The sequence below is a fragment of the Bos grunniens genome, chromosome 22 (assembly GCF_055505025.1).
Source record: "Bos grunniens cultivar Pamir isolate PY7600 chromosome 22, Bosgru_T2T1.0, whole genome shotgun sequence".
In the NCBI taxonomy this organism is placed as follows: Eukaryota; Metazoa; Chordata; class Mammalia; order Artiodactyla; family Bovidae; genus Bos; species Bos grunniens.
The window spans coordinates 56,985,046-57,000,080 of NC_141186.1; the positions used below are offsets into that span (position 1 = coordinate 56,985,046).

Genomic DNA, 15,035 nt, shown 5'->3' on the forward strand with positions numbered 1-15,035 from the left:
CTTATTCATCAGAGGGCAAAGAGAATGAAAACCACAATCACAGAAAACTAACCAAACTGATCACATGGACCACAGCCTTGTCTAACTCAGTGAAACTAAGCCATGCTGTGTAGGGCCACCCAAGATGGGTGGGTCATGGTGGAGTGGTCTGACAGAATGTGGTCCACTGGAGAAGGGAATGGCAAAACACTTCAGTATTCTTGCCTTGAGAACCCCATGAACAGTGTGAAAAGGTAAAATGATAGGATACTGAAAGAGGAACTCCCCAGGTCGGTAGGTGCCCAATATGCTACTGGAGATCAGTGGAGAAATAACTCCAGAAAGAATAAAGGGATGAAGCCAAAGCAAAAATAACGCCCAGCTGTGGATGTAACTGGTGATGGAAGTCAAGTCCGATGCTGTAAAGAGCAATATTGCATAGGAACCTGGAATGTCAGGTCCATGAATCAAGGCAAATTGGAAGTGGTCAAACAGGAGACGGCAAGAGTGAGTATCGACATTTTAGCAATCAGTGAACTAAAATGGACTGGAACACATAAATTTAACTCAGATGACCATTATATCTACTACTGCGGGCAAGAATTCCTTAGAAAAATGGAGTAGCCCTCATAGTCAACAAAAGACTCTGAAATGCAGTACTTGGGTTCAACCTCAAAAATGACAGAATTATCTCTGCTCATTTCCAAGGCGAACTATTCAGTATCAGAGTCATCCAAGTCTATGCCCCAACCAGTAATGCTGAAGAAGCTGAAGTTGAATGGTTCTATGAAGACCTACAAGACCTTCTAGAACTAACACCCAAAAAAGATGTCCTTTTTATCATAGGGGACTGGAATGCAAAAGTAGAAAATCATGAGATATCTGGAGTAACAGGAAAATTTGGCCTTGGAGTACAAAACGAAGCAGGTCAAAGGCTAACAGAGTTTTGCCAAAAGAACACACTGGTCATAGCAAACACTCTCTTCCAACAACACAAGAGAAGACTCTACACATGGACATCACCAGATGGTTAATACCAAAATCAGACTGACTATATTCTTTGCAGCCAAAGATGGAGAAGCTCTATACAGTCAGCAAAAACAAGACCAGGAGCTGACTGTGGCTCAGATCATGAACTCCAAATTCAGACTTGAATTGAAGAAAGTAGGGAAAACCACTAGGCCATTCAGGTATGACCTAAATCAAATCCCTTACGATTATACAGTGGAAGTGACAAATGCAAAAGGCAAAATGGTTGTCTGAGGAGGCCTTATAAACAGCTGTGAAAAGAAGAGAAGTGAAAGGCAAAGGAGAAAAGGAAAGCTATACCCGTCTGAATGCAGAGTTCCAAAGAATAGCAAGGAGAGATAAGAAAGCCTTTCTCAGTGATTAGTGCATAGAAATAGAGGAAAACAATAGAATGGGAAAGACTAGAGATCTCTTCAAGAAAATTAGATACCAAGGGAATATTTCATGCAAAGATGGGCTCAATAAAGGACAGAAATGGTAGGGACCTAACAGAAGCAGAAGATATTAAGAAAAGGTGGCAAGAATACACAGAAGCACTATACAAAAATAGATTAACGTCCCAGATGACCACGATGGTGTGATCACTCACCTAGAGCCAGACATCCTGGGGTCCAAAGTCAAGTGGGCCTAGAAAGGATCACTATGAACAAAGCTAGAGGAGGTGATGGAATTCCAGATGAACTATTTCAAATCCTAAAAGATGATGCTGTGAAAGTGCTGCACTCAATATGCTAGCAAATTTGGACAACTCAGCAGTGCCCACAGGACTGGAAAAGATCAGTTCTCATTCCAATCGCAAAGAAGGGCAATGCCAAAGAATGCTCAAACTACCGCACAACTGCACTCATCTCACATGCTAGCAAAGTAATGCTCAAATTCTCCAAACCAGGCTTCAACAGTATGTGAAGCAAGAACTTCCAGATGTTCAAGCTGGATTTATAAAAGGCAGTGGAACCAGAGATGAAGTTGTCAACATCCACTGGATCATAGAAAAAGCAAGAGTTCCAGAAAAACATCTACTTCTTCTTTATTGACTATGCCAAAGCCTTTGACTGTGTGAATCACAACAAACTGTGGAAAATTCTTCAAGAGATGGCAATACCAGACCACTTTACCTGTCTCCTGAGAAATGGAACCAAGGAATGGTTCCAAATTGGGAAAAGAGTACGTTAAAGCTGTATATTGTCACCCTGCTTATTTAACTGATATGCAGAGTACTTCATGTGAAATGCCAGGCTGGAATCAAGATTTTTTTTTTCCCCCCAATGAAAAATTATTCAGTCTTTATTTATTTTTCCTTACAATATTGTATTGGTTTTGCCATACATTGACATGAATCCGCCACGGGTGTACATGTGTTCCCCATCCTGAACCACCCTCCCACCTCCCTCCCCATCTCATCCCTCTGGGTCATCCCAGTGTACCAGCCCTGAGCACTCTGGAATCAAGATTTAAAGGAGAGACAGCAATAACCTCAGATATGCAGATGACACCACCCTTATGAAAGAAAGTGAAGAAGAACTAAAGAGCCTCTTGATGAAAGTGAAAGAGGAGAGTGAAAAAGTTGGCCTAAGACTCAACATTCAAAAAACTAGTATCATGGCATCCAATCCCATCACTTCATGGCAAATAGGTGGGGAACAATGGAAACAGTGACAGACTTGATTTTCCTGGGCTCCAAAATCACTGCAGATGGTGATCGCAGCCATGAAATTAAAAGACGCTTACTCCTTGGAAGAAAAGCTATGACAAACCTAGGCAGCACATTAAAAAGCAGAGACGCTGCTTTGCCGACAAAGGTCCATCTAGTCAAAGCTATGGTTTTTCCAGTAGTCGTGTATGGATGTGAGAGTTGGGCTATAAAGAAAGCTGAGTGCTGAAGAATTGATGCTTTTGAGCTGTGGTGTTGGAAAAGACTCTTGAGAGTCCCTTGGACTGCAAGGAGATCCAGTCCATCCTAAAGGAAATCAGTCCTGAATATTTATTGGAAGGACTGATGCTGAAGGTGAAACTCCAATACATTGGCCACCTGATGTGAAGAACTGACTCAATGGAAGACCCTGATGCTGGGAAAGATTGAAGGTAGGAGGAGAGGGGACGACAAAGGATGAGATGGTTGAATGGCATCACTGACTCGATGGACATGAGTTTGAGAAAGTTCCAGGAGTTGGTGATGGACAGGGAAGCCTGGACAGCAGTCCATGGGGTCACAAAGAGTTGGACACGACTGAGCAACTGAACTGAGGTGAATGAGAACCTAGTGTATAGCACTGGGGTGGGTGGGGTGGGGAGAAAGTGCAATCTGTTTGTAGGACATACATTCAGTTCAGTCGCTCAGTCGTGTCTGACTCTTCGCGACCCCATGAATCGCAGCACAACAGGCCTCCCTGTCCATCACCAACTCCCGGAGTTCACCCAAACTCACGTCCATTGAGTCAGTGATGCCATCCAGCCATCTCATCCTCTGTCATCCCCTTCTCCTCCTGCCCCCAATCCCTCCCAGCATCAGAGTCTTTTCCAGTGAGTCAACTCTTCGCATGAGGTGGCCAAAGTACTGGAGTTTCAGCTTTAGCATCATTCCTTCCAAAGAAATCCCAAGGCTGAGCTCCTTCAGAATGGACTGGTTGGATCTCCTTTCAGTCCAAGGGACTCTCAAGAGTCTTCTCCAACACCACAGTTCAAAAGCATCAATTCTTCGGCGCTCAGTCTTCTTCACAGTCCAACTCTCACATCCATACATAGCCTTGACTAGACGGACGTTTGTTGGCAAAGTAATGTCTCTGCTTTTGAATATGTTATCTAGGTTGGTCATAACTTTCCTTCCAAGGAGTAAGCGTCTTTTAATTTCATGGCTGCAGTCACCATCTGCAGTGATTTTGGAGCCCAGAAAAATAAAGTCTGACACTGTTTCCACTGTTTCCCCATCTATTTCCCATGAAGTGATGGGACTAGATGCCATGATCTATGTTTTCTGAATGTTGAGCTTTAAGCCAACTTTTTCACTCTCCTTTTTCACTTTCATCAAGAGGCTTTTTAGTTCCTCTTCACTTTCTGCCATAAGGGTGGTGTCATCTGCGTTATCTGAGGTTATTGATATTTCTCCCGGCAATCTTGATTCCAGCTTGTGCTTCTTCCAGCCCAGCGTTTCTCATGATGTACTCTGCATGTAAGTTAAATAAGCAGGGTGACAACATACAGCCTTGACACACTCCTTTTCCTATCTGGAACCAGTCTGTTGTTCCATGTCCAGTTCTAACTGTTGCTTCCTGACCTGCATACAGATTTCTTAACCTTAGAAATGCGTCCCAATTTACAGTGCAGACAAATACTGTTTGATTCCCATGTATCCAAGTTACCGAGATTACCTAGTCAAATTCAGAGTCAGCAAGTAATGATAAATCGGTAGATGCCGGGGGTGGGGAGGGGCGGGGCATGGGGAGTTAGTGTTTAATGAGGACAGAGTTTCCATTTAGGAAAGTGAAAAATATTCAAGAAATAGATGATGGCGAGAGTCACTAAACAGATGATGGTGGCTCGGTGGTCAAGAATCCACCTGCAATTCAGGAGCTGTGGATACTTGGTTTGATCCCTGGGGAGGGAAGATTCCTGGAGAAAATGGCAACCCACTCCAGTATTCCCGCCTGGAAAATGTCATGGACAGAGGAGCCTGGCGGGCTACAGACCACGGGGCCACAAAGTGTCAGACGCAACTGAGCACGCACGCATGCACAAACGTTGCACAACAGTGTGAAGGGACTTGGTGCCACTGACACGTACAGTTAAATGTGGTTAAAACAGTATGTTTTGTATTGTGTGAATTTACCAACAACAACAACAAAAAGGCGAGAAAGGGCACCAGAGAACAGGGGTTCACGCTGTGCCTCAGCCCTCCAGAGCCCGGGAGGCTGCTCAGCAGGGCGCCACGGTCTGAAGCCTCCCGCCCGCCCTGCTCTGCACACCCTTCCCCGTCTCTCCAGCTGTCCATCTCCCCACCAGCAGCCTGTTTACCAGGCCCACCGGGCAGTTCCTCTTCTCCCAGGAGTGTGAAAAGGGTGCTCTGCTCTGCGTGTCAGTGCCCACTGAGTCTGGGTACCACGTGCTCAGTCGCTCAGCTGTCACTCACATAAAAAGCGACACCTGGAAAGCCCCTGGGTAGCATGTGTCACCTCTAAACACACCAACAGAATCAAGTTTCTGAGCCTACAAAGATGACTGGACCTGTGATGCAAGCGACGACACGGAGGCGGTGTCCTGTAGGGTCTCATCTAGGTGGTCAGCTAGGCTCTTCTCAGGCGACACCCCCAGGGCTGCCATCAGACCAGAGACTTGTGTAGTAACTTGCTATAAGGCCAGATGTAGTTTTATGTAAAAAAAAGAAAAAAGGCTCTGAACCTGGCAAACTCGGGGTATTCTTGTTAGAAACATTAAAAAGATAAAGAAAGGGCCTAAATAAACCTTGGTATTCACAATACTGGCTTTCAGAGTGTGCAGCAGCATTGTGAATACAGCAAGCCTGAGCCCACCTAGAAGGCGGGCCCCTGCCTACAGCCCCTGGGGCCTGGCTGGTAGACGGCCCCCTGCACCGAGAGAGACAGTCTCTGAATGACGAGACACTCGCTGCGCGTCTCCTGTGTAGCATCTGGTTGGTGCTGCGCATCTGCTTTCCCAGGAGTCTGGTCTGGGGACATGCTGGGCAGAGGGCGAGAGGCCTGGGCACAGTGTGCTGCGTTTCCGCTGCAGCAGGAAAAAGGTGCTGTGACCCTTTATGGGAGGAAGCCTGCACTCAGGTTCCCCAGATGCCACTGGAGTCTGTCTCCCTTAGGATCCAGCTGTGATCCCTCACCACTCACTGTGATCAACCTTCATCTTGAGTACAATGATACGTTGAGTTCATGGGTCATTCTAGCCAATCACCAGCTGTAATGGTGATTCTGGGATCCCCAACATGGAAGTGTATCACACTTCTCAACAGTTTGGTAACTCTTCTGGAGAAACGCTACTCAACATTGTGACGCAATTCCGGGACTCCTCTGGTGGCCCAGTGGTTAGGAATCCGCCTTGTAATACAGGGGATGCAGATCCAACCCCTGGTCGGGGAACTGAGATCCCACATGCCGAGGAGCAACTAAAGCCCCACATCTCAACTACGGAGCCCCTGTGCTCTGCAACTGAAGATCCTGCGTGCCACAACTAAGACCCAACTCAGCCAAACAAAGAAATATAAAGGAAACAAACACTGATAGATTCCAACCATCCTCAAGTATGGTAATCTTTGAAGGTGTTAAAAAAAAAAAAAAAAATCAGTGACAAGAGCCAAATCCAGTTATCAGAATTAAACTCCTGAAGAGTGGAATGCAGATGACACCACCCTTATGGCAGAAAGTGAAGAGGAACTAAAAAGCCTCTTGATGAAAGTGAAAGAGGGCAGTGAAAAAGTTGGCTTAAAGCTCAACATTCAGAAAACTAAGATCATGGCATCCGGTCCCATCACTTCATGGGAAATAGATGGGGAAACAGTGGAAACAGTGTCAGGCTTTATTTTTTGGGGCTCCAAAATCACTGCAGATGGTGACTGCAGCCATGAAATTAAAAGATGCTTACTCCTTGGAAGGAAAGTTATGACCAACCTAGATAGCATATTCGAAAGCAGAGACATTACTTTGCCAACAAAGGTCCGTCTAGTCAAAGCTATGGTTTTGCCAGTGGTCATGTATGGATGTGAGAGTTGGACTGTGAAGAAAGCTGAGTGCTGAAGAATTGATGCTTTTGAACTGTGGTGTTGGAGAAGACTCTTGAGAGTCCCTTGGACTGCAAGGAGATCCAACCAGTCCATTCTGAAGGAGATCAGCCCTGAGTGTTCACTGGAAGGACTGATGCTGAAGCTGAAACTCCAGTACTTTGGCCACCTCATGGGAAGAGTTGACTCACTGGAAAAGACTCTGATGCTGGGAGGGATTGGGGGCAGGAGGAAAAGGGGACGACAGAGGAGGAGATGGCTGGATGGCATCACTGACTCGATGGACGTGAGTTTGGGTGAACTCCGGGAGTTGGTGATGGACAGGGAGGCCTGGCGTGCTGCGATTCACGGAGTCGCGAAGAGTCGCACACGACTGAGCGACTGAGGTGAAAGAGTGGAAGAGAACAGGTTCCAGTTGGCTACAAAAACAGTTCCACACAAGTGAGATCTAACAAATGCTTCATTAGTGATTTCTTTTGGAGAAACTAGACAAAATTTCCTCAAAGAACCAGGGCAAGACTGCCAGATACCATCTACCTAACCAGGTAAGAAGAGGAAAGATGCTCAGTGGTGGGCCTGCAGATGTCTTTTATACGGAGTAATTCTACCACCACCTCCCACAAGTCCTATTTAGAAAACACACCTTCCCAACTGCACTAATTACATTCCCCATCAAAAATTCGAAATATTTAACCACCACTCAAGTTCCCAGTTTTCTCACTTAGAAGCTGGTGACTCCATACAAGGCGTTTCACCTCTGTGACTAAACTGAAATTTAGTTTCAAATATAACTTCTAAGCCTCCATCATTGCCTCCAGCAAGGCAAGTGTGAAACAAGGAGTGGAGCCCGTCCAGTCCTATTTCTGTAGCGTATGTCAGCACTTCCACCACCCGGTGACAAACCCAAAGCTTCCCTGGGAGCGGCCCGCCAGCCCTCAGGGCATCTCTGTCAGCTGCTCACAGCGATTCCTCACCATCTGGGTTATACTAAGCCTAACCCCGGCCTCTTTCATGGGGTACGTATCCTGTAATGAGTTTCCAACTGCTCACCCTTCTGGATGGCCAAACCATCCCTCACACGTCTTGCTAGAGACCAGAAGCAGACCCAAGCTGGTGAGGACTGTGGGCTGTTGGTATGTGACGGGGGACGCGCACAGCTGAGACTCAGAGTAGGGAGGTTCTTTCCAGGGGACACGCCAAAGCCATCTGTTATCCTGGGTAACCTAAAGACGGTTTCAGGTGGTGCGGCTGTTATCTGTTGCAGAGGGTATCCGGTTCACTTCTAGCTACACAGCCGCCAGCAGCTGTGGCTGAAGGCTGAGCCACACAGAGCCAAGCTGGCTTGGTGCAGGCCTTTCCACAGTGCCCGCCTCCAGCAGGACATTTTGGCAAATCACTTCCAAGTACACGGGCAATTTGCATCCTCAGTGTCACCTTCCTTCACCTTTTCCCACGTATTCTCACAGGCTTAAATTTTACAGCTGTACTGCCTGTGACGACAGATCCATAAAGGGGGAAGGAGATTTGGACTCCCCTGGTGGTCCGGTGGCTGAGACTCTGAGGGGGCCCAGGTTTGATCCCTGGTCAGGGAACTAGATCCAGCCATGCCACAGCGAAGAGTTCAAATGCCACAACTAAACTGCCTGCGTGCTGCAACTAAGACCCACGGCAGCCAAATAAATAAAACAAACTTTATAAAAGGGGAAGGAACTTAGCTAATGGGAGGCATGGCGATAGGCTTGAAATAACTGATTAGTGGTAGGGATGAAATAAAGAACAATGTAGTGGTTAAAGGAAGACTGTGAAGTTAGCTTCCTATATGACCTCGAGTAAATAATTTAAATCTCCAAGCCTTTCCCATCTGTAATATAAATATAATTCACAGTACTTCATAGACTGCATGTCAGTGCTTAGCCTAAAACATCCTCAATGGTCTTAGGATTGTTTGTTATTATCTAATCTCTTAACCAACCCTACTGGTTGGGCATTGTTATTCAGTCACCCAGTCGTGTCTGAGTCTGCCACCCCATGGACTGCGGCATGCCAGGCCTCCCTGTCCCTTGCCATCTCTCAGAGTCTGCCCAGGTTCATGTCCGTTGCATTGATGATGCCATCTGGCCATCTCATCCTCTGACGCTCTCTTCTCCTTCTACCCTCGATCTTTCCCAGCACCAGGGGCTTTTCTAAGCTGGGTGGGCATGGCCATCCCCATTTTACAGATGAGGAGACTGCAGCCCAGGTGAAGCCAGAATCAGAATCCAGAGCTGCCCTAGTTTGGAGCTCAAGCGCTTCCTATCACTCACGGGCCACAAGGTGCCCCATATTTTGTTGGTGCCTTTCAATGAGTCACAAGCTCCGGGCCTGACTCTCTGGGTCTTAACAAAGGGGCTGCTATCACATGAGGAGGAGGACAAACAAACTGGTTACCAAGCAATAATAAAGGCCTGCACTAGGCTTTTGAAAACAGATTGAAAACCTAGGGAGATGGTTTGGAAAAAAGAATCAGCAAAAAATTGAGATTCTGGACAGATTGACATTCTGGAGAGAGTGGAATGCTGAGGAATCAGGGGAGCTGACCGACAGCACAGAGGTGTGAGTGGCCATTCTTGCGGTCCAGGCAATAAATGAATGTCTTTGTCCTTAAGTCTGGGAATCCTACCATTTAGCTCATATTATAATAGAAGCAAAACAAACACTTGTCCTGCTGACATGCAGCATAAACCAAAACCAGTTTGCACCTTGACATAAACCAAAAACAGCAGACCACCCAGTTTTAGATCTGGTCTTCCAAACAAATCAAACCTTGAACGTTTCATGTAAGTTGCCAACGTCTGGAGATAAGATCTCCGCGAATAAGGTTCTGAATGAGAAAAGCTTTCCATCACTACTGCACTAATGTGAACCTGGCACTCTTGGTACCACTGCCATTCTTCCTATGTAAATATGTCTTCTGTTTCTCCTTTGGCAAGGCAGACCCTGTGACGCCAGACTCTTTCACATCGCTTTGCAAGTAACCTTTCTTCTTTTTTAATGTGGACCATTTTGAAGTCTTTACTGAATTCGTTACAATATTGCTTCTGTTGCTTATGTTCTGATTTTTTTGGCCCTGAGGACTGTGAGATGTTAGCTCCCTAACCAGGGATCGAACTGGACCCCCCTACACTGGAAGGCAAAGTCTTAAGCACTGGACAGCTAGGCACAGCCCCACTGTATAGTTTTGGATGAGTTTTCCTTTTTTGTATCAGCAAATTAAAAACTTTGAAAACTCCCGTAGTAAACAAACTGTAATTTAGCATTTCCGGAACTTATTTGGGGGCCAGAGCACCTACAAGAGCACAAACTCTGAGGCCACATATGTGCCACCTGGAAGCTGAATAACCTTGGAAGTCAGTTCACTGCTGAGGTTTGGCTGGTGATCCATGGAATGGTGTGTGTTGCTGGATGACAAGCAACATGGCTGATAGGGAACCTCAAAGAGCACCCAGGGCACCGCCAACAAACATCACTTTGTACACAACCGATCCTTTCTCAACCTTCCAACCCACTCTAGTTTCTCTGCACCAACTTCTGCAGGACACTCCTATCTGGGAAAACCAGAACCAAAGCTTGTAGGTCAAGCCATCTCCTAGGATAGAAAGAACAACCCCAAGGTGATCTTGATTTACATTTCTGTTCCTCCAGGTAGATGTGAATTCGGGGCAAGCTTCAAGTCGGAACACAGCTTCTTCTCATCTGTCAAATGAGACACCACGCAGGTGGGAGATTCCATTACAAATAGGCGCAGACACAAGCACCGTTATGCAGACGCGGCTTAGACGGGGTAACGGAATTTGGTATACAGACCACAATGATTAAAGATATTGTCCAACAGGGGGAAGTTTACAGAAATATACATAATCATACGCACAGGTCCTCACAAAAGACCTTCTATTACAAATAACCTAGTGAAATTCTTTTCTATCCACACAAACTGCCAATTTCTGACGATGGCACATAGGCCTTGGATAAACTGGTTGAACGGTTAATAGAGACTAATGCTAACAGGAAACTTCTCACATCACACTTTCCCAACTATTGATAGTAAGGAAGACAAGCAGCAACACAGATGATACACTCTTCATTACGTATAATCGAAACGTACGGCTGGGGGCTGGGTACCGCCGCCCATCGTGTCCCACACAAATTTAACTCAGACCAACTATTAAAAGTTGTACTTTCCAGGTCCAGTAAGAGCAGGACCCCCAAACCTTCAAGCCACATACCTGCCGAGGAACGCGGGTGTTACACACACCAAACTCCTTCTATTTAACGGGCGCAGTGGAGCCATCCGGTTTTGAATTTTCTACAACTACCCATCCACCCGTTACTGCTCTCACTTACCCTCCGTCGGCCTGAGTTTCCTGCACTTCAAAACAGGAATGAAGCCTGCCTAGTAGTGTTACTGTGAAGACTGCTGAGAACACAAGCCTTGGGGATACGCGGGAAAAGAAAGAAACTTAGAGCAAAGGCTATTTCCCACACAGCACCTCCCAACTCGCTAACTGTGCACGGGAGTTCTCCAGACGCTTAGGAACCGAAGGCCGCTTCCGCGGGCCCTCACCGACGATGAGCGCCTACACCTGGGTGGTATCTCCATTTGTAAACGACCTCCTCCGCCCCCTGACTGCACAGCGGCGGCTTCGCTCCAGGTCTCAGGGGCCCACCTCTTAGCCCGCACGGCCCGGCCAGCGCCCCCTCCTTCCAGCCGCGCGGCGGCCGGCGCAGCGCCCGCGGGGCTCCGCCACGCACCGCCCGGTCCTGGGCATCGGCCCCGCCGCGCCGGCCCCGCCGGGGGACTCCGGAGCCCGAACCTCGGGAGAGCCGCTTCCCACCGCCCCACTGCGGCTCGTTTCCGTGGCACGGCGGTGAGGCACGCGCGGGGAAGGACCCGCGGCGCCGCGCGCTGACCTGCAAGTGACCTGCTTGGTGCTCATGGCGGTCGGAACGGAGGGCCTTCGTGCGGCCGATGCCTCTAGCTCTCCCAGCCGCCGCCGTCTCCCCCTCGGCCTTGGCCCTGCCCATCCCGCGGGGCCGCGTCACGCCGGCGCACGCCGGCGTCTCCGTGCCGCACGCTGGTGGCGCCGGCAGGAAACCTCGCCACCGTCACAATTGGTTCCGCACCGGGGTGAGGCGGGGCCAACCGCCAATCGCTGCACTCCTAGTCCCGCCTCCCCAGGCCTCCCGGGCGGGCGCGGCTAGGCTCTCAGGCCCGGGGGTTTTACGCCCGGGGGCCCATTGTTAGTCCCTACGGGTCTCTCCCTTTTTTCTTCAGCATTCCTTAGCGACTTCTCGTGGCTTAGGATCACCTCAGCCCTTCCGCGGCCAAGCTCCCCCCTCTCCTGTGCGCAGTTCACTTCAGTCGCTCAGTCGTGTCCGACTCTTTGCGACCTCTTGGACGCAGCACGCCAGGCCTCCCTGTCGGTCACCAACTCCCGGAGTTCACTCAGACTCACGTCCATCGAGTCGGTGATGCCATCCAACCATCGCATCCTCTGTCGTCCCCTCCTCCTCCTGCCTTAAATCTTTCTCAGCATCAGGGTTTTTTCCAATGAGTCAGCTCTTCGCATCAGGTGGCCAAAATTAGAGTTTCAGCTTCAGCATCAGTCCCTCCAATGAATATTCAAGGTTTTATTTCCTTTAGGATGGACTGATTTGATCTCTTTGCTGTCAATGGGACACTCAAGAGTCTTTACTGCTGTAAAAATATTGTCTTCTGATGAATGAACATAGAACATACTTCCAATTATGTAGCACTTTTGAAATTTCTTTAAGAAACTTAGGAAGAATATTGGAAAATTTGTCGTTTTCAGTGTAGAAGTCAACAACTTTTATTATGTTTATTCTCACGTACCTTGGTGAGTTTTTTGGACGCATTTTAAATGATATTTTTTAAATGTCCTAATTGTTTATTGCTTGCTCCATGCTACATTCATGTATCAGTTCCAGTGGTTTCTTTGTTTTTTGGATTTTTTACACATACACAATCATGCCATCAACAAATAATGATAGTTTCACTTTGTTTTCAGTCTTCACATCCTTTATTTCTACCTCATGCCTTATTGCACGGCTGAGAATCTTCAGGGCAACTGTGAACAGAAGCGGTAATAGTCGACACCTCTGTCTTGTTCTTGAGTTCAGGGAAAGTAATATTTCATCATTAATTAAAATGTTAGGCCCAGAGTTTTTAAGGCTACCCCTTATCAAATAAAGGCAGTTTCTTTATTATTCTAGCTTTCTTTAAGACTTTTTAATAATAAACATCTTGTTCTTTTAAAACAAATTTGTTTTTCTCCTCTCTGAGAAAACCACACAGTCTTCTCCTTTATTTGGTTAATGTATTGAATTATATCAATTGATTTTTCAGTGCTAAACCAACCTGAGATTCCTCAGATATACCTCACTTGGCCATGATATATTATTCTTCCTATAAATCATCAGATTTGATTTGCTAATATTGTGTTTAGGAATTTTGCACCTGATTCATAAGAGATATTATTCTGTAGTGCTCCCTTGATGTCCATGTCAGGTTTTGTACTTGAGATGTGCTGGCCTCATAATACAAGTTTGGAAGTCTTATCTCTTTTCTATTCTTTGGAAAAGTCTGATAATATAGGTATTAATTTTTCCTCAAATATTTGGAAGAATTCACCACTGAAGCCACCTCAGCCTGCAGTTTCTGGCATAAACAGATTTTTAATTAAAGATTTAACTGCTGTATTACATATGGGCTGGGCTTCCCAGATGGCTCAGTGATAAAGAATCCACCTTCCAATGCAGGAGATGGGGGTTTGATCCTGGGGTCAGGAAGATCCCCTGGAGTAAGAAATGGCTCTTCTTGCCTGGGAAATCTCATGGACAGAGGAGCCTGGAGGGCTAGAGGCAATGAGGTAGCAAAGAGTCAGACGCGACTGAGCATGCACGCACACAGGCACATACAGGCCTATTCAGATTTTATCTTGTCAGGTTTGGAAAGCTTTTTTCCCCCAAGCAAAATAGTCCATTTCAATTAAAATTATTACATTTATTGTCATGGAGTTAATAATATCTTCTTTAAAAAACGATCTGTAACCTCCTTTCATTACTGACACTAATTGGTTATCTCCTTTCATTACTGATGGACTTCCCTGGTGGCTCAGATGGTAAAGCATCTGCCTACAAGGCAGGAGACCCAGGTTCAGTCCCTGGGTTGGGAAGATCTCCTGCCGAAGGAAATGACAACCCACTCCAGTATTTGTGCCTGGAAAATCCCATGAATGGAGGAGACTGTTAGGCTACAGTCCATGGGGTCGAAAAGAATTGGACACGACTGAGCAACTTCACTTCATTACTGATATTATTTGGTATTTTATCTCTTTTTTAAAAAATTCATTTTACTAGAAATTTATCAATTTTGTTAATCTTTTCAAGGGAGAAGCTTTGGACTTTGTTCATTTTCCCCACTGTAGATGCTTTTTATATTTCACTGATTTCTGCTCGTATCTTTAGTACTTTTTTTCCCCTACGTTCTTTGAATTCATAATGCTGCTATTTCTGGCTTCTTCAGATGGAACTTCAGATCATCAATTCTCAAATGTTCTTCTTTTTTGAGTATTTAAAGCTATAATTTTCCCTCTAAGCACACTTTAACTGTGTTTCACAAGCTTTTAAGTCCTATTTTCATTATCATTTAGTTCAAATATTTTCTAATTTTCATTCTTTGACTCATAAGTTATTTAGAAGTGTTCTGCTTAATTTTCAAACAACTGAGACTTTCTAATTATCTTTTCCTCACTGATTTCTAGTGTAATCCCAGTGTGGAATTGTCTTTTCTCTTTTAGGTTTGGTCAACAGTTGATTTATACATTTTGAAGCTGTGTTTTAGGCTCAAATTTAATGCTTTATCTTTTTTGTGTGTTATACATTACTGAGAAATGTTCCTCTTCGTGCTTAGCTGTACCTGTTAACCAGGGCAGAGTTATATCAGTGAAAAAAAAAAATGTGTTAGAAAGTGTCAAGAGACTCTTCTAATTTTAAAAGTACTTAGAAGAAGAACCTGGAGCTAAAGTGCCATTCTCATCACATATTCTAAGGACTGGACACACAAGCTACTGAAACTGATTCAGGAAGGAGAAAATATGAATAGACCTCCATCAGGAGATTGAATTAGTGATCCAAAAGCTTCCCACAAACACAGAAAATTCCAAAACCAGTAGCTTCACTATATCTGGGTGCTCAGTCATGTCTGACTGTTTGCGACCCCTGAGGACTGTAG

At 46.1% G+C, this 15,035-nt stretch overlaps 1 protein-coding gene across 3 annotated transcripts in view; it reads right to left on the bottom strand.

Moving 5' to 3' along the window:
• MKRN2 (makorin ring finger protein 2) overlaps window positions 1–12,347 on the bottom strand; it is a 38,005-nt gene extending 25,658 nt beyond the window's left edge. The window contains exon 1 of one of the 3 annotated variants that reach the window (XM_086368693.1): window positions 12,238–12,347. In XM_086368693.1, the coding sequence (XP_086224819.1) occupies window positions 12,238–12,260 (23 nt within the window). In that variant the 5' untranslated portion in view covers window positions 12,261–12,347. Of the gene's footprint in view, window positions 1–11,125; window positions 11,479–11,692; window positions 11,795–12,237 lie in introns of those variants that run through there. The other 2 variants (XM_086368692.1, XM_086368694.1) reach the window with 2 other exon arrangements.
• Between the last annotated feature and the right edge of the window lie 2,688 nt (window positions 12,348–15,035).